Here is a 25,212-nt window from a genome sequence, read left to right on the forward strand (position 1 = left end):
ACTGTCCTGCTACCTTCAGGGATCTTTGGACATTCACCCCAAGATTCCTCTATACTTCTTAGCATCCTACTGTTAATTGGTACCATCATCACAAAAATGTCCTACAATCAACATCCTAGAGGTTTATCTCTTCCAGCCATTTTGATAATGTTGCTATGTAAGCAGGGTAGAGGCAGGCAGGGAATTCTGTGAGAATACACTGACAGCCATGTGCATGGCTAAAGTGAACAGTGGGATGAGTTACTCGCCATTTGTTGCCTGACACACACAAACTTCATGTCATCCAGAACAGAGCAGTTTACTTGATTGAGTCCAGAGCCAGATTGTCAATGGCCTCTGGACATCATGGTCACAGTGTATGCAATCTGCAAAATAAACAGTAGCAATTTAACAAGTGTGCTTGTGCAACACCCACAATTACTATTGTTAAAAACAAAAACAGCACCATTACTGGAACATAATTTCATTTATATATTCTCGAGTCATGAATTTACAAAAACTGAAGTAAATTAGCATCCCTTTTATTCTCTACTTGTAATAAAATCTGCTTTCTAAGTAAAAGTTAACAGTTTGTGATGTTACACCGATGATCAGATGTCTCAACATGATACTGTAGCTTCATTTCACCAAGGTGCAGCGTGCCATTCATTTCAAACCAGTGTCCTTTACAACTGCAATTCACTGAATCCTGCAACAGGTGGTGCTGTTGGACCACATTTCATGGTCTTCGTATCTTGTCTTGAATTAACTCTATTATAAGGCAACAAGGCAAAAAACTTGAATCGATCACCCATTTTCTCAGGATTCATTATCATATCATAGGCATCGATTAGGCCTTTGCGCGTATTTGGATCAGATGCGTTTCTCAGCAGTACCTGGAAAGAGTTGAGAGTAGGTGTTAGTTGTTGGAGTACAATGCAAATATGTGCAAGAACATAAGGATATCTAAAGATATTCCACATACATTGGACAACAATATATGTAACAGCTGTGTTTTCCACATTACCAAACTACTGAGCAGTCCATTCACTTTCCTGGGAACATCTGCAGAGGGGTGACAGTAAGTACATGGCAATAGCCCTAAGTCTCCATTGGACAGAGACAGCTGAGCCTCCCCTTCCTCCAACTGAGCACTTCAAAGTCATAAAGAATGATCCCTGATCATCCATGCAGCTCTTGACTCCTGATATTAGTGAAAGATTCAGGCTTGCCTGCAATATTGGAAGTTGGGAGTTGATAGATGGATACAAAGGCCAAAAAGTAGGAGTACAAAGATTTTGAATCAAAGCATTTCCTTGCACTTTGTGCTGGCATCTACAGATGTTGGTTCTGGGCCAAAGATCAAATCTTGCTAACAAAGGTCTCCACCAAAGACCCTTAGACAGCACCTTCCAAACCCATGGCCACTTCCATCTAGTAGGACAGGGCAGCAAAGACATGGGAACAGCACCACCTGCAAGTTCCCCTCTAAGCCAATCACCCTCCTGTCTTGGAAATATATCAATGTTCCTTCAAAGTTACTGGGTCAAAATCCTGGAATTCCCTCCCTAACAGCTTTGTGGGACAATCCACAGCGTGTAGACTACAGCATTTCAAGAAGGCAGCTCACCATCACCTCAAGGGCAACTAGTGATGGGCAGTAAATGCTGGCCAGCCAGCAACACCCATGTCCCACAAATGAATTTTTTAAAAATAAATCTAATGATTGGTTTCGGAAGATCAGGCAGTATGAACATTTACTGCTTGTTTATTATTCAGCACAGCAGAATAGAGCATGCAATGGTCGACTTTTAACTGTTACGCTACCAATTTGGTGTTAGGTTCATACTAGTGTCTGTCTAAATTGGGTACCAAATTGGTAGTATAACAACATTAAATTGTAAATAGTCACCTCCTGCATACTGTCTGGCCAGGGTCTTGTAAAGTAGCAAGAATTTATGTTGCATCGCATCCAATGTATGAAAAAAGCTGTCATGATGAGGGCAACATTTAGCAACAAAATGGTGTAACTCAATCTTCAAATAACCATCCGACCCATCTAAACAAAGTACTTAGTTCTTATGTTTTTGGCTGATTTTACTAGAATACTGTTCTATGTGCTCCAGAAAGTAGGAAAGAGTCACAATTACATCACATCACTCCTGTCAAAAATGTCTGCAAATAATTACTCTGAAGTGGAGTAAGCATTATGTCTATAAACATGTTATACAACGTTCACTCAAATCTACAACCAGCAAGTGAATGAGTGATCAGCTAATTTGTTTTGGTAATTGAGGGTAGAACTTTGGCTAGAATACTGGGAAAATTCTCTACAGTACTTTGAATATTTGTAAAGGACTTTTAACATGGCACCTGACAAGGCAATTAGCCCTGGTTTGAATGTCTTTCTAAAAGGACGCCACCTCGAGTAATTGAGCATTCCTTCAATATGTCAGAATGTCAAGGATGTCTATAAACACAAACCCAGAAATGGGACATTATGGCTGCTACGTAGCAAGGCTGACTGGTTTCAAAATTGTTACTTTTGATGCACTATGAGATGCCCGACAAGGTGAAAAGTACTATGTAATTGCATAAAAGCAAATGACTGCAGATGCTGGAATCTGAAACCAAAAGAGAAAATGCTGGAAAATCTCAGCAGGTCTGGCAGTAAGGAGGGAAAAGAGCTGATGTTTTGAGTCCAGATGACCCTTTGTCAATTGGCATCTACAAATGGTGGTTCTGGGCCAAAGATCAAATCTTCCTAACAAAGATCTTCACCAAAGATCCTTAGACAGCACCTTCCAAATCCATGGCAACTTCCATCTAGAAGGACAGGGCAGCAGAGGGTCATCTGGACTCAAAACGTCAGCTCTTTTCCCTCCTTACAGATACTGCCAGACCTCTGAGATTTTCCAGCATTTTCTCTTTTTGACTATATAATTGCAATTGTGTCTGCGCTTCTTCAAGACTTTACAACTAGAAGCTTTGCTACTGTAGCTAGCTTTCTCCATATAATAAAAATACTTCTGAATAGTATGCAAACTGACAGGAAAAGTAGTAAATTAGAGATTTTTCCATTATTTTGACCATATAATTTTACTTAAATGTAAATAAAATATCTAGTTGAACATGTCACACATACAGATTTCAGTCAACAGAAGAGCATTGCTCTGCCTATATCAAAGCAGACTCTCAACATGCTGACAAAAAAAAATCTGATTTAGATAATGGAGTAGGGAACAAAAACCACACGCAAATGAAAAGTAAAGATCATTTAATCGGTGAATGGACATTTAATCCATCCTTACAAAAGATCCTAGTCCTTTATATATCTACACAATCCTGTGCCAAATAATCTTATATTGTGGGGAAGAAACAATGCCTGTTCTTTTTATTGTTAGTTGCAAGAGAGTATCAGTTATTATGTTCTTGATGGCACAAAGTATTGTGTCAATTAAAAAATACAATCCTATTATGTAAGAAAAGGCACAGAATTTGACTTTTTCTAACCCTGTGACTGCTACATGACAATCGTAAATAGCAGCTTCCCTGAGGTAAAGAAATGAGCAAAGAAATTAAAAGCAAATAATCACTTTGTAGAAAGCAGAATATTTAATACAGATGACAAGAAAGCTGTACTAAGATGGGTGCTTTTTTATTATAATTTGGCCAAACAATACTTTGTCATGAACTTTAATCAATGTGCTGTGGAAAAGTGGAACTAGCCACATGGTAATTCCACCTCACTGAATGTAACTGAGTCTGAGAGAACAGGAGTTCCAAGTTGGAGCCATGTGTTGAATAAGCTGCTCTCAGCCAGAGCAGTAACAGAACTGTTACAGTCCCCTGTTGTGTCTCCAGTTTAGAGAAAATTAACCAGGTTGTTACTCTTGGAAATACCCCTGCTGGAAAATGTGCATCAGTGGCTGCTGGCTGAGGTTGAGACTTGAGTGGCTGTCATACTCACTGTCAGAACCCGTTATTGAGGGTAGCTATTTTGATGAGGAAACTATAAAATTGCACCAATAAAAGAAAGACTGAAGTAGGAAAAACGTTCAGGGAAAGAACAGCAACCTTGCAATATGAAATTTTTAATCTGAAAATTCCAAGTTGAAGCATTTCATTTCTTCAGTTCTCCAAACAAATCAGTGCATAACAGATTTTGCATATATAACCGCAGGAATATTGTCTGAGTCAGTCAACAAATATCAAAACAGACGGAAATCAGATAAGTTTGAGTACACTCTGGATCCTCTCATAGAATCCAAGAGCCTCAACTTGATCATTCAACAATCTAGGAAATTGCCAAGTGACAGTGAAGGAAGAGGTCAAGAGAAAATACTTTGGTTTGGGCTTAAAACCCAATCACAGACAAAAAATAGTTGGAAACATAAAGAGGCAAAAACAGAATTGTTGGCAACATCCTACCTGAAGTCGCACATCAACACCCATATTCTTCAAAAACTCATGCTGCGGAATTGGTCCTAATGCAGTCACTTTACCCTCTGTTACTTGCCGAAGGTAGCTGAAATCAACATCTGCTGTCAGATCTGCGGTTCCAGGTGCTGATAGTACATCATGTAGCTGATGCCCATGAAAACCCTTCACAAAATAATGGTTATTAAGCATGGGAACATTAAGAAAGTTAAATACATCCAGAAATACTGCTCGTAAATGTTCCTCTTTAGAACAAAAGAGTTGTGACAGAGGAAGCATTCAATGTTTATCTTCTAAGCAGACAGGGCTTTTATTGGTCAACATTTGAATGATTATCTGGTTTATTCAGAGTCATGTATAACTTGTCAATTTGCACATTACCACAATTCAAATGACTAAGAATGCAATCTAAAAAATGGTTCAAGATGGAATTCATTTTATTAGGATTCAATGAAGATTGCAGGAGGGAATATTCGTAGTGTCAATCTGGTGAAGCTACAATAAAGGATTACATGCATGCCAAATAGCGAAATCTGCATGCGATAAAAAGAGCTAAGCGATCCCACAACCAACAGATCAGATCTAACCCCTGCAGTCCTTCATGTCCACTCATGAATAGTGGTGGACAATTAAACAACTAACTGGAGGCCCTCAATGATGGAGAAGCCCTTCATGTCAAAAGACGCGGCTGAAGCATTTGCAAAAATCTTCAGCCAGAAAGGCCAAGTGGATAATCCATCTCAGCCTCCTCCAGAGATACCCAGCATCACACCTGCCAGTCTTCAGTCAATTTGATTCCATCCACATGATATCAAGGAATGGTTGAAGTCGCTGGATACTGCAAAGGCTATGAGCCCCGACAACATTCCAGCAATAGTACTTAAGACCTGTGCTCCAGAACTAAGCTGTTATAGTACAGCTACAACACTGGTATTTACCCAGCTATGTGGAAACTACCCAGGTATGACCTGTACACAAAAAGCAGGACAAATCCAACCTGGCCAATCATTGCAGGAGTTCCTCAGGGAAGTGTCCTAAGTCCAACCATCTCCAGTTGCTTTATCAGTGACTTTCCTTCCAAAAAATATAAGAAATGGGGTTGATTGCTCATGATTAAACATTGTTCAGAACTATTAGTGATTTCTCAGATACTGAAACAGTCCGTGTCTAAACATCTAAAGCCCGGACACCATTCAGACTTGGTCTAGTAAGCAGCGAATAATATTTGCACCTCATGAGTGTCAAGCAATGGCCATCACCAACAAGAGAGAATCTAATCACATCATTTTGACATTTAATAGCATTAACATCTCTGAATCCTTCCCTATTAACATCTTAGGGGTTACCATTGACCAGAAACTTGCACCAGCCATATAAATATTGTGGCTACAAGAACAAGTCAGAGGCTGGTTATTCTGCCAAATGCAACTCACCTCATGACTCTGCAAAGCCAAGCCTGTCCACCACCCACAAGGCACAAGTCAGAAAATTGATGGAGTACTCTGCACTTGCCTGGTTGAATGCAGCTCCCACAACACTCAGGAAGCTTGACACCATCCAAAACAAAGTAACCAACTTAATTGGCATCCATCTCCTCAATAAACATTCACTCTCTCCACCACCAGCACAACAGCAGCAGTGTATACCAGCTACAAGATGCACTACAGCAATTCACCAATTTCTTCCTTTGACAGCACCTTCTAAACCCATGACCTCTACCACCTAGATGATCAAGGGCAGCAGATGCATTGAGCACCACCATCAGCAAGTTTCCCTCCAAGCTACATAAAATCCTGATAGGAACAATATCACAGTTCCTTCACTGTCACTGGGTCAAAATTCTGGAACTCCCTAGTGGCATCATGAGGGTACCAACACCAAATGGACTGCAACGGTTCAAAAAGGCATCACATCTACTCAAGGGCAATTAGAGATGATCAATAAAAATGCTGGCCTAGACAGAGATACCCACGTCTTGTGAAAGAAAAACACATTTTTTTTTTTAAAGAATGTCATATTTGAACCACAAATATTTTCAGAAACAACGCTTTTGTCCTCACATTCCTGTAAATACTTAAATATCCAAATCGTTGATATTTAATTATTTTTAAAAGATTTTAAAGAAAAACAATGAGCAAGAAAATGGGATGATAATAGAAGATTTGATTGGCCCAATGACTTGTAACATTCTATGATTCAATATTTAACACTGATATTTGCATGATGACGGACTTTTTGGTTTGTTGAGACTTCTGGGGAAATAGATTAGTGACGTAATTCTGCAATTAAGATGGAAAGTTGGAATTATTTATGTATGTCACAAGCAGGCACATTAAAACTGCAATGATGTTACTGTGAATACTGCAATCGTTACATCAGTGACTCTGTCCTTTCGTACTTGTCTCACTTCAACTACATCCATTCACCCTGGCACTTACAAATACAAGGTGCAATTAGATAAACAATAGTATATAAGAAATGGTGTGGAAAACCATGGGTGGCCCATCACATCACAGTAAATATTCAAAAGGTAAGCATGCAATTTCATAGAGATTTCTTGAAATTAGGGCCAAAATGATTCCAAAAAATTTCTAAGCGTCGAATTCAAGTGAAAACTGGAGTAATTCACGCTGTTTTTTTCAGTAGGAGTTCAGAGAAGAATCTCCCACACTCTGTGCACTGCAGAGGCCACAAGCGTGAATATCATTAAATTTCAGGGGGTGGAGCATATTCCCACTGGAGAGGCTGAAATCAGCATGCTGAGTGGGCCACTGCACATGCGGCAATCTGTCAGTGCTGAGATCAGCACTTGCGCAGTGGCCCAGTGCTCCCGATTGCTGGCAGCCCCACAATCCCTGCAATGCTGGCCCTCCGGCCCCCCATGGCCCAATTGTTGGCCTCCCCCCAACAATTCCCAGGTCCAGACCCAATTCCCCCCCTCCCCCTGCCACACCTGCCCACCCGATCTCCAGACATCTCCCCCACCAATCGTTACCTCTGCTTCTGACAGTGCTGACCACCCCAGCCCAGATGACTCCTCCCCTCCCCAGCCAGCCCCAATCGATGACCTCCCTCCCCCATTGATCCTGATCACCCCCAAGCCCCACCCAATTGGGCTTTGCCCCAGGCCCCATCCCCATATATCCCACCCTCTTGGCACTGCCAAGGTGTCCCCTGGGCACTGGCACTTTGCCCCTTGGGCAATACCAGGGAGCACAAGCTGGCACTGCCAGGGTGCCAGTGCCCGGAAGAACCCCCATCCCCCCGCCTCCTGACCCTCTGAGGAGCCTCAATTTCCCCCCTTCGCTCCAGTCAGGCAGGGCCACTAGTTCCCCAAAATGGGGAGCTAATCTTAACCTCACTGGAATGAAATACTCCTGGCGGGGGGTGGAAAAGCTAGCAGGCCCAGAGACTTCAATCCCAGGCCCGCTAATTGCATGTAAAATATATTTAAATTACTATTTAAAACATTTCTGCATCTCCCTGCCGATTTCCGATGCTGGGAGACACTGTCTCAGTGGAAATGCCCATGCCAAACCCTCATATCTCCCCCCCCCGCCACGTGATTCTCCCAGCCCAGTGTGCTAAAAAATTAGGGATGGGAGAATCACGGTCTAGCACTTGCAAATCAATAATAGTTACAAGTCAAAATGTCTAAATGTCAAGAAACCTTCTGCAGTTACACACTGACTATTTTCTATTAAATAAACTTGGAAAACTTAAATCAGTACCATTGTGTTTTCTAACTGAAAATGAAAACATTTTAATAATTCTGGAAATGATAAAAACTAATTAATACCTTTTGGAAATAAATGTGTATTCATTCTTTTCAGGCAACAGACTGACGACAGACTGGAGGGACTGATTGTGGACAAGTCCCCAGGACCGGATGGAATGCATCCAAGGGTTCTGAAGGAAATGGCGGAGGTGATAGTGGAAGCCTTGGTGATTATTTTCCAAACGTCGCTGGATTCTGGGGAAGTGCCGGAAGATTGGAAAATGGCTAATGTTACGCTGTTGTTTAAGAAGGGTGGCAGGCAAAAGGCGGGGAATTATAGGCTGGTTAGTTTAACGTCTGTTGTAGGAAAAATGTTAGAATCCGTGATCAAGGAGAAAATAGCGAGGCATCTTGAGGAGAATTGTTTGGTAGAGCAGACACAGCACAGTTTCGTTAAGGGGAAGTCGTGTCTGACGTATTTATTGGAGTTCTATGAGGATGTGTCTAGGGCGGTGGATAGAGGAGAGCCGGTGGATGTGGTCTTTCTTGATTTTCAGAAGGCGTTTGACAAGGTGCCTCACAAGAGGTTATTGCAGAAGGTAAGGGGGCATGGAGTTGGGGGTAGGGTGTTAGCGTGGATAGAGGATTGGCTGTCAAATAGGCGGCAGAGAGTGGGGGTCAATGGGTGCTATTCGGATTGGCGGTTGGTGACTAGTGGAGTGCCCCAGGGGTCGGTGCTAGGGCCTCAGCTATTCACCATTCATATAGATGATCTGGAGGAGGGAACCGAGTGTATGGTGTCGAAATTTGCTGATGACACCAAGATTGGTGGAACAGCAAATTGTGCGGAGGGTGTGGAGAGTCTGTAGAAGGATCTAGATTGGCTGGGCGAAACGGCCAGGAGCCAGCAAATGGAATTTAATGTTGGCAAATGTGAGGTTGTCCACTTTGGTCGGAGTAATGGTAGGAAGGACTATTACTTACGTGGCGAAAAACTGCAGCATGCGACGGTGCAGAGGGACCTCGGGGTCCTTGTGCATGAGTCGCAAAAACCCAGCCTGCAGGTGCAGCAGGTAGTCAGGAAGGCGAATGGGATGTTGGCCTTCATAGCGAGGGGGATTGAATATAAAAGTAGGGAGGTCTTGCTGCAGCTGTATAGGGCACTGGTGAGGCCGCAGCTGGAGTACTGTGTGCAGTTTTGGTTGCCGCACTTACACAAGGATATTTTGGCCTTGGAGGGAATGCAGAGGAGGTTTACTTGGCCGATGCCGGAGTTGAGGGGGTTGAACTATGAGGAGAGGCTGAATAAACTAGGCTTGTACTCGTTAGAGTTTAGAAGAATGAGGGGAGATCTCATTGAGACGTATAAGATGTTGAATGGGATGGATAGGATAGAGGTGGAGAGGCTCTTCCCGATCAGAAAGGACAGTAGGACTAGAGGGCACAGCCTCAGGATAAGGGGGGGGGGGCGGTTTAGAACGGAGTTGAGGAGGAACTTCTTCACTCAAAAGGGTGGTGAATCTCTGGAATTCTCTGCCTGTTGAAGTGGTGGAGGCTGCCTCGCTCAATATTTTTAAGACGCGGGTTGATAGGTTTTTGATAGGCAAGGGGATTAAGGGTTATGGGGAGAGGGCGGGAATGTGGAACTGAGCCATGACAGATCAGCCATGATCTTATTGAATGGCGGGGCAGGCTCGAGGGGCTGGATGGCCTACTCCTGCTCCTATTTCTTATGTTCTTATGACAAGGAATCCCCTCGGCAACAAAAGTAGGTCAAGTTTCTTCTAATAAAAATACAAACAGAGCTACTGCTGTGAGAACATTTCACTTATGAGTGAAATGTCTATTTAAAATATTGTTGCTTGTCTGAGGCTAAGTTTTATTTGAAAAATAGTTACTGTATGGCTCAAGTTAATACACGAAAATCAGAGTCTAGCTTAATAATGCTATTTTGCTTACTGTAGATTACGAATGTCAGAGGAAACAAATTTATACTATATGAGAAGAGTATGCTGATTGGTTGCCAAGTGGACTCTGAGTGGTAGAGATGTGATGTGGATACCGGCATTGGACTGGGGTAAGCACAGTAAGAAGTCTCACAGCACCAGGTTAAAGTCCAACAGATTTATTTGGTAGTACAAGCCACTAGCTTTCAGAGCACTGCCCCTTCATCAGGTGAATGGGAATTGTGTTCACAAACAGGCCACATATAGACTCAAACTCAATGTACAAGATAATGGTTGGAATGCGAGTCTTTACAGGTAATCAAGTCTTAAAGATACAGATAATGTGAGTGGAGACAGGGTTAAGCACATGTTAAAGAGATGTGTATTGTCTCCAGCCAAGATAGTTAGTGAGATTTTGCAAGCCCAGGCAAGTTGTGGGGGTTACAAATAGTGTGACATGAACCCAAGATCCCGGTTGAGGCCGTCCTCATGTGCGCCGAATTTGGCTATCAGTTTCTGCTGAGCAATTCTGCGTTGTGTGTTGTGAAGGCCGTCTTGGAGAATGCCTACCCGAAGATCAGAGGCTGAATGCCCGTGACTGCTGAAGTGTTCCCCAATAGGCAGAGAACACTCCTGCCTGGTGATTGTGGTGTTCATTCATTCGTCATTGTAGCGTCTGCATGGTTTCCCAAAGATACACAAGGCCAACACACCCGGCCAACCCATCGTATCAGGCAATGGGACCCTTTGTGAGAATCTCTCCGACTATGTTGAGAGCATCCTGAGACCCATTGTACAGAGAACCCCCAGCTTTTGTTGCAACACTACGGATTTCCTATAGAAGCTCAGCACACATGGAGCAGTTGAACCAGGAGCACTCTTCATCACAATGGATGTCTTGACATTCTACACCAGCATACCCCACGATGATGGCACTGCTGCAACTGCCTCAGTGTTCAGTGCTGACAGCTGCCAATCTTCAGATGCAATTCTACAACTCATCCGCTTCATCCTGGATCACAATGTCTTCACCTTCAACAACCAGTTCTTCATCCAGACACACGGAACAGCCACAGGGACCAAACTGCACCTCAATATGCCAACATCTTCATGCACAGGTTTGAACAAGGCCCCTTCATCGCACAGGGCCTTCAACTGACGCTATACATTACATACATTGATGACATTTTCTTCCTTTGGACTCATGGCAAACAATCACTGAAACAGCTATATGATGACGTTAACAAGTTCCATCCCACCATCAGACTCACCATGGACTATTCTGCAGAATTGACTGCATTCTTGGACACACGCATCTTCATCAAGGACAGTCACCTCAGCACTTCACTGTACCACAACCCCATGGATAACCCCACGATGCTCCACTTCTCCAGGTTCCACCTTAAACATGATAAAGAAGCCATTCCCTATGGACAAGCCCTCCGTATACACAGGATCTGCTCAGATGAGGAGGATCACAACAGACGCTGAAAGATACTCTCATAAGAACAGGATATGGCACTCGACTCATCAATCAACAGTTCCGTCGCGCCACAGCGAAAAACCGCACCGACCTCCTCAGGAGACAAACATGGGACACAGCGAACAGAGTACCCTTCATCGTCCAGTACTTCCCTGGAGCGGAGAAGCCACGACACCTTCTCTGGAGCCTTCAACGTGTCATTGATGAAGACGAACATCTCACCAAGGCCATCCCCACACTCCCACTTCTTGCCTTCAAACAGCCGCACAACCTCAAACATACCATTGTCTGCAGCAAACTACCCAGCCTTCAGGAGAACAGTGACTACGACACTACACAACCCTGCCACAGCAACCTCTGCAAGGCACGCCAGATCATCAACACGGATGCCATCATCTCACTTGAGAACACCATCCACCAGGTGCATGCTAAATACTCTTGCAACTTGGCCAATGTTGTCTACCTAATATGCTGCAGGAAAGAATGTCCCAAGGCATGGTACATTGGAGAGACCATGCAGACGCTATGACAACGGATGAATGAACATCGCTCAACAATCACCAGGGGCAGGAGTGTTCTCTTCCTGTTGGGGAACACTTCAGCATCACGGGCATTCAGCCTCTTCAGGTAAGCGTTCTCCAAGACAGCCTTCACCACACACGATAATGCAGAATCGCTGAGCAGAAACTGATAGCCAAGTTCCACACATATGAGGACAGCCTCAACTGGGATCTTGGGTTCATGTCACATTATCTGTAATCCCCACAACTTGCCTCGGCTTACAAAATCTCACTAACTGTCCTGGCTGGAGACAATACATATCTCTTTAACCTGTGTTTAACCCTCTGTCCATTCACACTATCTGTACTTTTAAGACTTGATTACCTGTGAGGACTTGCATTCCAACCATTATCTTGTAATTGAGTTTGTGTCTATACGTGCCCTGTTTGTGAACACAACTCCCACTCACCTGATGAAGGGGCAGTACTCCGAAAGCTTTTGGCTTGTGCTATCAAATAAATCTGTTGGACTTTAACGTGGTGTTGTGAGACTTCTTACTGTGGTAGAGATGTTGCCATGGAGAATGCACCAGTTGATGGTGACTGACAGCTAACTGCCAAGCACTGTTTGAAATTTAAACTATGCAGCTTGACTCTGATTGGTCAAATCCTTGCTCAAAGAAATAAACAAGTAAATGGCTGTTACTTTGTTTAGCTGAAACAGACGCAATACATGAACGTGTGCTTTCTGTCTACAAAGAACAGTGCCCCGTGTATTAATAGATGTAGCTTCCATGACACGCAAATGTGTCATACCGCAAGCCTGACTAATTATCATAAATTGCTTGTCAGCATAATTCTTAGCATGCTGAGAATTATTTTGCAAAGGTTGGGTGGAATATTTTGGCCTCGTTCATCCCAAAACTGTAAAATCTCGCTCAACGGACTTTGATGTTTCACCCTTTGCCCGCTCCGATTCCCATGATGGATGGGGTGGTAAAATTCCAGCTGTTGTCCAATCACAGAATCACATCTAATTTGAACACTTCTGAATTTTGCAAGCGCAGGCTGGTTGGGTATGATCCATACCTTGATTGCTGCAAGCAGCAGAAGGGGCATGCTGTTTAATATGATCGATCAGTATTTGTAGTTTCTGGCCCATATGCTTAGCATCCCACTGGCACAGAAATTCATATACCACATTATTCATTTGTAAGATAGACAGAATGTCCTTCTGGTTTGATGACAGCATCCTATTAGTGGAGAATACCACTGGTATTGCTACCACATAGTGCAGTGTTACGCTGCAAGCAACACCTGTTGCTAAAATCTTTGAGATACCTTGCTCTTCCAGGGTATTCTAAGATATGATGTGGAGATGCCGGCATTGGACTGGGGTAAACACAGTAAGAAGTCTCACAACACTAGGTTAAAGTCCAACAGGTTTATTTGATAGTAAACGCCACAAGCTTTTGGAACGTTGTTCCTTTGTGAGGTGAGTGGAAAGTTCTGATCATATGCCCTGTTTTTGATCAGAACTTTCCAGTCACCTGACAAAGGAACAGTGTTCCGAAAGCTTGTGGTATTTATTATCGAATAAGCATGTTGGACTTTAACCTGGTGTTGTGAGATTTCTTACTGTATTCTAAGATAGACAGAGCACTTTTAACTTTAACCTCTCCAAGACTGGAAAACACACCCAAACATGCCATGTATTCACCTGCTACCGTTTCTACTATAGGAAGCAGATGAACATGTACATCTTGGAGAATCATGACATTTCATTAAAATATTTAATCCACTCTTTCATAGTGCAGGTGGCCGAATTTTCTATAACTTGGGAAACGTGATAGTCAAATGGAGTTGGCACATCAGCCTGGAGGAGGCAAGTGCTTTTTACACCATTCCTTCTGGCCAATCAAGGAAATCTGCAGCCTCTCGCAACTGTAGCTACCCCTCACTGCTAAGATCCTAACTTAGTTGTTAAGATTCCAACTTACAAACCCCAGATTTCTGGCCTGCCCCATACCTGACTGGAACTGCCCCACACCCTTCCATCACCTCACCACCTCCCAGCATATATTTGGCTCATCAGATCTCTTGTATCGCACAACAACGTAGGCTGCGATTCAGTGTAATACAGAGGAATGCTGTATTGTCCTAGCTGCTAGCTTTCAGGTGAGACATTAAAGTGAAGCTTTGTCTGGCCCCTCTGGTGGATCAAATCCAAAGGCAGTATTTGAAGAAGAATGTGGGATTTCTCCCTGATGTCCTGGCCAGTATTTATCCCTTGACTATCCTCACTTCTTTGGCTGTAAAAACACTTTGGAAAGCCCTAAGGAGATAAAAGATACTTATAAATCTAAATATGTTCTTTTATTTTTCTTTTTGCTAATCACTTATTAGTGATTAAGTGTTAGTTTTTTTATTCGCTCATGGGATGTGAATGTTCCTGGCTAGGCTAGCATTTATTGCCCATCCCTAATTGCCCTTGAGAAGCTGGTGTTATGCTGCCTTCATGAACTGCTGCAGTCCATGTGTTATAGGAACACGCACCATGGTGTTAGGAAGGCAGTTCCAAGATTTTGACCTAGCGATATTATTAATTTATCCTATCAGTTAAAAGCTTTGGCTTTTGGACTGCCTTAGACTGAATCATTCAAGTAATCCTGCAATAACATTTTTTTGAAATTTGTCATTTGCAGGCTTATAACATTTGTACTAGCTAAAAAAAAGTCAAATAATTTGAGGTTCAGTCACTGAGTTATTAACTCAGGTACCAGTCAACATACTGGTACCTTCACAGTATGAATTTATATAGAACAGGTTAAATAATTAATTATTTAATTAACCATTAGCCCTACCCACCCCTCAAGGAAGAAAATAAAATACTCAGATCAGTAGCATTAAGCGTAAAACTAACCACATCCTCTATTTTTATTTCAATTCTATGGTACACAATATCAGAATCTGAAACTCTTAAGGTCCATGCTTAATGATAATATGACGAGTCAAGAAAAGGAATTTCTACTCTGTTGCATATGCCTGGAGGATCATTATAGTTTGATGGGAGGCCTCTGAATACTAAAGATTCGTTAAGAATATATTTCATTGAACTTACTCTAAATGTGTCGGTTTTTGTTCCATTATGTCCATAGTCAGCTACTAGTGCTGCTCCCCCATCTTCAGCAATTCGACTGGCCAGATTCTGAATGATGACACCTGCCTCAGGGCAGATCTCTATATGGTCTCTGTCATCATCTCTCTGCTGGAAAGGAAAAGAAAAACAAGAAATGTAGAAAATACTGCGTGAAAAAGGCATATTCTGCTCGCAGTACAGACAAAGAAACCCTCTAAAACAAACTGGTATTTTAACCTTTTCTGGACAACCACGATAATTCCCATTAGTTATGGTAGACCAAACTCATACAGTTGGATTTCTAACACAGTGATGTGGAAAATGGGAGGAGGAGAGAATGTGGCATGCAATGCATCAATTGAAGTAACCTCTATCATCACTTTTCTTGTGAGAAACTATGGTAAATTTTACATTGACTTCTCTAAACCTCCAAAGCACCTATTGATTCAATAACATTAGCACTTATGTCTCCACATCTCTGTGATAGAAAGGTTTGATTATAGCTCTTTTAACATCAGTATCTGAGGTAATATAAATAGCCTTTAATGAATTAGAGCTATCACAGGACTATAAAAAGAAAACTTATTCCAGAATATTTAATATTCCAAGTGCAGTTCTCAACTGGTTTGATTATTTACGTATTATTCTAACTTCAGAAATTCACTTCAGTATTTCCTTTGTCCCCATTATTTTTCAATATGCTCACTATTTTGTAAGTAAGAGTTGGGAATGCTCACAGTGCAGTAACTGGAGGTAAGTGGACCATCCACAAGCAATACGGGTTCATTCTCTCCACTGGCTCCTGCCTTTGTTAAGCTACTCCATCAAATGACCAATCCAAATCAGAAAAGCATAATGTGGGATTATAAGGGAGAACCTTGAAAACCATCCTTGATAACATGGTATGTTTGCCATATGACACAATAGGCAAATCCAACATAGAAATAACAAGGTTGGCTGTTTCTCTTAGTTTGTACAACAAGCATGATGAAGTAATTACTGTACAGGAGTTTTTCATTTAAAGTTTTTTTTAAAAAACTGGATATTCACACCATCAATTACTGCTGGGATTCCCCTTTTCTGCCTTATCTTTGGCAGATATTTGGCTAAAATCCTGTTTAAATCGGAACTCTGAGAAAATTCACCCAGTGGATTATTAAAACTTGAACAAATGTAGAATAAACACTGCATACAGAGGTGCAACTTTTTGTTTTACTTTACCTGAATCAATGCTTTGGAAGCCAAAGTGGCATGAGGTGCGAGAACAAACCGAAGCTTTCCTGGTGACTTTGGTTCAATGTCGATCAGTATTTCACGCCATCCCTGCTTAGTTTTCTGTAAGTGATGAATATTTAGTAATTATAAAAACATAAAGGCTGTAGTTTAATAAAGGTAGAGCTAATATTTTATCAGATGCTAATTAGTTTACACTAATCAATTTTGCCAGTTTATCTCATTCAAGAAAATACAATGTGCTATTTGAAAAGCAGTCATTTTTCATCAAAGCATAATTAAGTGAATACTACAGAACACACATCAATTATTTATCTGCCTCATATTTTATAAGTAAACTTGACATTATTGCTTTGATAAAGCAAATTATGGTGCCAAGGTTATAGGGAAATATTGACCATGAAGGATTTAACCCTTAACATCAGGTACAATTAATAACTCACCTGCAAGTGTAGATTCAAACTATGAAATGGACAGCTCAGTGAAATAATTAAAAACTAGTCGTAATTACTATAACATCTGATTCTTTAAAGTTGTGATAATACTGCAGAGACACCGCTTTGTTGTATCGTAAATGATTTCACAACTACAGAATTTAAGTAGCTGCCAAAACCGCAATCATTCTGCTATTTAGAATCTGTTTCTTTGTTGCCTTTTTTTTATAAGAGCATAGTATCAGATGAAGTCAAGGCCAGCATTATTTATGTTTCATACTCAAGTTCATTTACTTAAACAAACAGGTTTGATTCAAGTTTTGTAATCTCTGGGTGCAGTGAATAGAGGATTTTGTCATTTAGTAAAATAGTTACTTGAACTAAAGTTCTGAGGGAGAATGGAAGACTTCCATTGTATTTGTCATCCTGAGTGACTTTACTAAATAATCCATTTCCTCGCCTTAGCTGGAGAGGATTAATCAGAGATCAAGGGAATGAAATGAAGGAACTGAAGTTGTAAAACAGTACAGAACAATATTGTCAGCAGCAATGATACAAGATTTGATGCTTTTACCTGAAACTTGTGGATTGGAAGTACATCAAAAAACTCATGTGCAAGATAAAAGCTGAAACCTGAAAAAGAAACGCATAGATTGAGATACATGGCCATATCACGATCCCAGCTGGTGTTATAACTGGACAGAAAGATCCCAGAATTAGATCAAAAGGTCATAAACTTTTTTTTAGAAAACATGGAGAAACAAAGTCACAAGACCATTGTTAATAATAATAATAAATAAAACATTTATTAAACAGGAAAAGGTTGATCATGATACAATATTCATTTACTTTCCCATTAGTTCCCAAACATATTTAAAGGTTAACACAGGTTACAAACTATATCTTGGGCTATAATAGTCACAGTATCACAGTTCGTTTCACCACACAGGCTGGCTATGATAAGATACACGCTCCACTCTGAACCCAAGTGAATGTCTGTGGATTTCTCCTCAAAATCCCCAGGTATTCTCATTCCGTAAGGCACTTTGTCTGATTGAACTCTGGCTTCCACACGGTGATATTAAATTCCATTTTCAAAAAGACACATTTTTAAATCTTCTCTTAAACAATGCTTTCCCTCAGTTGTTTGTATTAAAAAATTCATTCCAAGTTTTCCAAACTACGCTGTCAGACAAAGCTTCTGTTCCATTTTTAACAAGAAATCCAACATCTGGATTTTATGGACGGAATTCTCCCCAAAAAAATTCTAAGTGTTGAATTTGTGTGAAAATGGAATAATTCACGTTGGTTTTCAGTGGGAATTCAAAGAAGAATCTCTTTCACTCTGTGTACTGCAGGGGAGGCAGGGCCTATCCCCACTGGAAAGGCTGAAATCAATGTGCTGAGCGGGCTACTGCGCTTGTGCCGATCTGTCAGTGCCAAGATTGGCACATGCGCAGTGGCCCCATATTGATGGCCTTCTGATTGCTGGCCAGCTCAAACATTGGCCAGCCTCACGACCCCCACAATGCCGATGTCTCTGCATCCCCACAACCTAATCACTGGCCCTCCGACCATTCCCAGGACCAGCCCCAGCCGCCCCTCGCCACAATCCCCGGCCATCCCCTCCTCCAATTTCCGGTATGGAGCAGATGCCACTGGAAATCTGGCACTGGGAGACACAAGCTGGGATCTAATGCTTGTGCAAACCCTGCGAATTGGCCTATGTGAGAAGCTCCCAGCCCACTGTGCTAAAGAATTAGCACTGCGGGATGGAAAAATCGTGGCCTAGATCTCCCCCTTCAAGATTTCTTTGTCTTGACAGTTGCGCAAACTCTTCGCAATTGCTTTAACTAGCGATTCCTGGACAGTATTAAGATGGTACCAAACTTTTGATTTACTCGTGAAGTCGATTTTCCCACATTAAGTCTGGTTACTTAAAACGATACCTTCAAATATTTAGCAATACAAATACAAATCCCTTAAACTACCTTTGTTTTCTTGACAATAAGACAGAAGAAACATTTATTTACTTCAATAACTTCAAAAGGATGATAATTTCATCCAAGCCACTTCAATTACAAATAATTTGGACCCATTCCATCCCAGTTGATGACAGGTGAGGCTGAAAAAGGTATAGACACAATTCTGCTAAAGATTTTATAATTTTAACATTTGTAAGGTAAGTTGTCAATGATATGGAATTGAAATAGAGTAGAAAGGCTTTGAAGCAATCACTGAATTCTAGGTATCTAATTTTCAGGGAAATGTTCAGAGGAAGTGTTGCATGCTGTAAAACAAACATTAAAATAAATGAAGCAGTTAGATTTGGAAAAATCTTGTAAACTACATATATTCAATCAATTTCAGTTATTTAAGAAATGTTCCGTTGTGAAGATGGTATTTATGTTATGCTCCAGGCATCACATTTCCCTCTGTCTGTCATGCTTGGGTATTAGAAATTCACATTTAATTTTTCTATTTCATGCCATTATATGTTACAATTATTTTCTTAATTTCCCTTCTCTTATATTTTATTTAATAATGGGATAGTCTCACCTTTAGGTACATCCTGTAGATCCTTGTACCATGAGATTGGAAGCCCTGTTTTGGTAACACCTGTCTTATAAATTGTACCACTGGGATCATGTAATAAATGTGGCTCTCCTTTAGTGAGAAGCTGTGCTTGAATTTCACTAAGTTTTGGGCTGACTTCAACTAGATGCACTGAAATCTCAGCTTTCTTCAGCACAGAATGAAGTTGGCTGAAAACCTAATTGTACAAAAAAAATTAAATGTTAAAAATAAAGGTTTTCCAAAGGAAGTTCACTTAAAATACATGACAATTGAATTTGTTTAGTTTAAGACAACAATATAAACCCAAGACTGTTCATTTGGTGACCGCCTATCATAATTTTGTTACTTCTTTTTTTATTTTCCTCTTTATTGTTCGAAGTTTTTATTGTTGTTCCCAATCCCTGACTTGGAAGGAAAGCAAGTGTGTTGTGTAAAAATGAAGATTTCTTGAGCTACCACTGGGTTCTGGAAGTCCCATGAATTAGACTACCTTGAAAAGTTCTTTGCTGGTAACGAGTGCATTTTGGGTATCCTGCAGCCAATGCTTAACCCTAAAGTGAAGGGGGTAATATTTATAATGTGGAGATGCTGGTATTTGATTGGGGTGGGCACAGCAAGAAGTCTCACAATACCAGTTGAAAGTCTAACAGACTCATTTGGAATCACAAGCTTTCGAAGCACTGCTCCTTTATCAGGTGAGACAAAGGACTAGATAGTTCAGGCAAAATAAATGACACACCTGAGTCGCAATGTTTGCTTGAAGTATTGACAAACGTCAAAGATACATCAATGCCGAATAATTTTGAGCTGAAAATGTATAATTAGGGATTGGTCGATCAACACTTTGTATGTGAAATGAAAAAAGTAAAGAAGGGCAGTGTCAGTAAGATTCACACAATATCATTATCTGTTGAACTACCCTAAAACAGGCACAGGATTTAATATGCCAGTGTAATTTGTCAATTTTGCAACACTGATGGGTTTCGCCAGCTGCATTAAAAAAAAGAAAATACCCACGTCTGAACACCCTGGGCAGAATTCTCCTACAAAAAACTCTGAAGTGTTGAATTCGCGTGAAAACTGGAGTAATTCACACTGTTTTTTTTCAGTGGGAGTTCAGAGAAGAATCTTCCTCACTCTGTACGCTGCAGAGGCCACCAGTGTGAAAATCACTATAAACCAGGATGTGGAGTCTATTCCCACAGGAGAGGCTAGCCCCCGCCCCCGACCATTCCCGGGCTGAGCCCTGACCCACTTCCTCCCGGCCCACCCCAATCTCCAACCATCTCACCCCCTCCCACTGATTCCCCCTGGCAATTACACCCCCCAAGCAAGCTGACCCCATCCCCCAGCCCATCCCGACCACTGGCCTCCCTCCTTCCCCCACCAATCCCGACCGCAGACTGGCAGCGGGACCCCCTTCACCCACTGATGACCTCCTTCACCCACCCATCACCCCTAGGTACTGCCCTTGGGCAGTGTTGGGGGACCCAGGCTGGCACTGCCAGAGTGCCAATGCCCAGGGGGCAGACACCCAGGGACCCCAATTGCCTTCCCCTTCCCTCCAGTAGGGTCGGGCCACTAGTTCCCAGAAAGTGCTAGTGTAATCCCCACTGGAGTGAAATACTCTGGCAGAGTGGGAGATGCTAGCAGGCCCAGAAACTTTCAGTCCCAGGTTCACTAATCACATTCAAATAATATTAAAATGACCACTTAAATGGTCTGTACGTCTTCTTGCTGATGTCCAGCACAGAGCAGATGCGTGGGAAGTCCAGCACTGGGAGACGCAAGCGGAGCACGAACATTGCGTAGACTCCACAAATTGACCACCATGGGATTCTCCTGGCCCTCTGTACTAATTTTTTAACACAGTGGGATAGGAGTATCCGGCCTCTTTCTTTAAGAGAAATTGCATTTAACTTAACTAAAAGGAATCCTTCTGAAATATTTAATTTTCAAACAAATCTATAAAAGTCAGTTTAGCTTAGTTAAATTCATGGATTTCAGTGACTGTGAAACAGTGACTTCCATAACAATGAGCACCATGTTCTCAGCAACATATGTGAAACACTAGAAAATATATGGTTCACATTTTCCAAAGCATTGAAATTAAACTATAGACTATCTTTACTCCATTCTTTCTTATATTATTAAACAATTTTCTACTTCTAAAAATTATTCATGTGATGTGGGCATCACTAGTTACGCCAGCATTTATTGTCTATCCTTAATTGCCCTCGAGAAGGCAGAGGTGAGCTGCCTTCTTGAATCGTTGCAATCTCTCTCATGTAGGTACACCCACAGTGCTGTTAGGGAGAGTTACAGGATTTTGATTCAGTGACAGTAAAGGGACAGCATCCAAGTCAGGATGGTGAGTGATTTGAAGGGGAACTTGTAGGTGATGGTACTCCTATGTGTTTGTTTCCCTTGTCCTTCTATATGGTAGTGATCATGGGTTTGGAAGATGCTGTCTAAGGAGCTTTAGTGAGTTATTGCAGTGCATCTTGTAGAGTGGACACATTGCTGCTTTGTGCTTCAGTGGTGAAGGAAGTGAATGTTTGTAGGTGGGGTGCCAACCAAGTGGACTGCTTTGTCCAGGATGGTGCAAGCTTCTTGAGTACTGTTGGAGCTACACCCATTCAAGGAAGCAGAAAGTATTCCATCACATTCCAGACTTGTGTGTTGTAAATGATGGAAAGTTTTAAGGAGTCAGGAGGTGTTATCCAATACAGGATTCCTAGCCTCTGACCTGCTCTTGAAGTGACAGTATTTATATGGTATGTCCAGATCAGTTTCTGGCCAATTGTAACTCCCCCAGGACAAAGGCGGACTTACAATGAAACATACAATACTGCAGCATGGGCCCCAGCCAATGAGGCCAGATAAAGCCAGCAATAATGGAGCACCAAAGCTGCAATATTCAATTACAATGTTTTGAATTCATTATGAAATGTACTATAAAATAAGCCATTAACCATACCATCACTAAAGGAAGCTGATTTATATTTAGCACAATTACAAAACATATGAGTGTAAAGGATTACTAAAATTAATACCTACTTTGTACTGGAGGTAAGATGGTAAGTCATTATCAAATACACGCTCTGGAATTTTAGTTTGTGCATTCATAAAACCAAGAAATAGTTGACATCTTACCCTTAGAGTGTCACTCGCTAAAGTACCCCTGCCAGGGCCAAGTTCTACGAGTTGAAATGTCTTTGGTTTACCAGCAGCCATCCACTCACTTATGCACCACACTCCAAGTAGCTCGAGGTAGGAAGAAAAAATACTTTAGATAACTCTTTAATATAACTGATGTAATTTAGCTACAATTCAAAGATGTGCAGGTTCAGTGGATGGGTCAAGCTAAATTACCCCTTAGTGTCCCGTGATCTGTACATTGGGAGTGGGGGAAGGGAGGGAATTAATGGGCTAAATACATGGGGTCATGGGGATAAGGCCTGGGTAAGATGCTCTGTTGGAGAGTTGGTGCAGGTTTGATGGGCCAAATGACCTCCTTCTGTACTGCAGTGATTCTACAATTCTATAAAATAGCAAATATGTGATTATTATAATATGCATATCATTAATAACAATCCATTTCAATAGTGCATATACTGTTAGCCATTCCAAAGCAGGTTACATTCTAAAATTATCCAAAATATTGTTTTGCAATCAAATTGTTCTGCTAATGATCAGAATCATAACTAGTTTCTCATAAGCTTACTTCTCCAAAGATCTGACTAATTTCAGGTGATGTAATGAAATCTCCTTGTGGTCCTAGAACATCCCTGTGTTGATAATATCCCTGGAACAGATTACATCAATAATCTCAGTTAATAATGCACACATTTTGCTAATTTACATAATTATGCTTTTAAAAAAGATATATACAGTCATTCTAAAGCAGATGACTGGTCAGTAATTGTATAGCTGAAGATAAAAAAGAAAGAAAAGTCCTTCACAACTTCAGGGCATCTCAAAACATATTTTTCAAAATTAAGTATTTTCAATGTGTAATCACTGCTGTAAGATAGGAAATACAGCTGTGAACTTGTGCACAGAGAGGTCCCACAAACAGCAATCTAATAATTACCAGATAATCCCATTGATTGTGGGATAAATATCCTTACTCTTCCTTAAATTAGTGCCACGGGATCTTTAATATCCATCTCCAAGGGTAGAAAGATCCTTGCTCCAATGTCACATCTGAATGATTGCACCTCCAACAATGCAGCACGTTCTGCACTGGCGTGTCAGCCTAAAGTTTGTGCTCAAGTCCTGAAGTGGGACTTGAACCCACAACCTTCTAACGCAGAAGCGAACATTAATTCTTAATAGCTCAGTTAGTAGCATTAAATAAGTCTATGCCAATGGTAGTAATTGTAATAGTCAATGATGAATTATATACCGTGACAGGATTGGTTAAAACTTCTCTCATATATTCCGCTACTGAAATTGGGCCGGTTGACTTTATTTTTGAAATCAGGTGCTTTAACATCATACTATCCTGGTTGCCTTCTTTTGTACTTTCCGATGTTCTGGAGCATGATCTCATCCATTGAGTTGTGCATAACCTTCCACATACTGCAAGAAAGGAAAAGAACATTGAAGCAGTATTCCAGGTACACCAATGTGACAACTTATGCCAATGAAACAATTTAACTGTACATTACTGGGGGGATCTGAGTCTGACAATTTGACCAACCATGGGGAGAAGAATCTAGAAAATCATCAGTCCATTTTTTTTAAGTTGTTTATTAGTGTCATAAGTAGGCTTACACTAACACTGCAATTAAGTTACTATGAAAATCCCCCAGTCACCGCTCCAGCACCTGTTTGGGTATCCTGAGGGAGAATTTAGCACTACCACTGCACCTAACCAGCACGTCTTTCAGACTGTGGGAGGAAACCGGAACATCCAGAAGAAACCCATGCAGACACAGGGAGAACGTGCAGATTCTGCACAGACAGTGACTCAAGCTGGGAACTGAACCCGGGTTCCTGGTACTGTTCAAGCTACATCAAGCTCAAAAAAATTAGTTTGTTTTTTTCAATTTTAAAACTGGGGGAACTGACAATTTCTCCTTAAACTGAACTTTAAGGGTAAGATCATGATTGAAATTTGGCATAACTCTCTTCATTTTCAGTAGAGCTGGGAAATATTCAAAGGGTCATCTGGGCTCGAAACGTCAGCTCTTTTCTCCCCTTACAGATGCCGCCAAACCTGCTGAGATTTTCCAGTACTTTTTATTTTGGTTTCAAATTCCAGCATCCGCAGTAATTCGCTTTTATCTAATCTTCAGAATGGGTAGGTACGATCAGTAAGAATGACGCGCACATTGCAGTTGGACACTCGGGAGTTATGTATTTTAAGTGGCACGTGAATCAGGACTTGATTTTGACTTAAAACAGAAAGACAAACTTGACAGCGCTGATGGTGAACAACTCGGCACTCTGACGGTTTACTCCACAGTAAATAATACCTGGAGAGGTTTTTCTAGCAATATCGGAGGAAAATTCCTTGCATAAATACTTTAGTCCAGGAAGGAACCTCATGGCGTCTAGTTTAACAATTTCCTACACCTAATCTCCGTGGAAAGCCATAACAATCTGCAGGTCGTCGGCAGGGCTATGTAACCTTTGACCTTCAACCTACCACCCCTCACCTCTCCCGGGTCATTTTGGCAATAAACGAAGACTAATAAACGTCGTTTTAGACGTACATGTCGCGATAATGTTCATTTATTATTCGCAAGGGTT

The 25,212-nt window shown here is 41.4% G+C and overlaps 1 protein-coding gene across 3 annotated transcripts; it reads right to left on the bottom strand.

The window, feature by feature from the left end:
- Nucleotides 1-505: 505 nt before the first annotated feature.
- ndufaf7 (NADH:ubiquinone oxidoreductase complex assembly factor 7) lies at nucleotides 506-25,097 on the bottom strand. 3 transcript variants are annotated; one of them, XM_080200695.1, is made up of 10 exons: nucleotides 24,936-25,096; nucleotides 23,861-24,036; nucleotides 23,177-23,257; nucleotides 22,606-22,716; nucleotides 19,432-19,645; nucleotides 17,447-17,505; nucleotides 16,427-16,540; nucleotides 15,188-15,331; nucleotides 4,411-4,584; nucleotides 506-875 (listed from the first exon to the last, which is right to left on the bottom strand). In XM_080200695.1, the coding sequence occupies exons 1-10, from the start codon at nucleotides 25,006-25,008 to the stop codon at nucleotides 666-668; spliced, it is 1,356 nt and encodes a 451-aa protein (XP_080056821.1). In that variant the 5' UTR covers nucleotides 25,009-25,096; the 3' UTR covers nucleotides 506-665. The 3 variants fall into 3 exon arrangements, with proteins under 3 accessions (XP_080056821.1, XP_080056820.1, XP_080056822.1); XM_080200694.1 differs by having other exon boundaries at nucleotides 15,188-15,334; XM_080200696.1 differs by lacking the exons at nucleotides 506-875; nucleotides 4,411-4,584 and adding an exon at nucleotides 14,197-14,401 and having other exon boundaries at nucleotides 15,188-15,334; nucleotides 24,936-25,097.
- Nucleotides 25,098-25,212: the final 115 nt, after the last annotated feature.

The sequence above is a fragment of the Carcharhinus amblyrhynchos genome, chromosome 12 (assembly GCF_965287045.1).
Source record: "Carcharhinus amblyrhynchos chromosome 12, sCarAmb.v2.hapA, whole genome shotgun sequence".
NCBI classification, from domain to species: domain Eukaryota; kingdom Metazoa; phylum Chordata; class Chondrichthyes; order Carcharhiniformes; family Carcharhinidae; genus Carcharhinus; species Carcharhinus amblyrhynchos.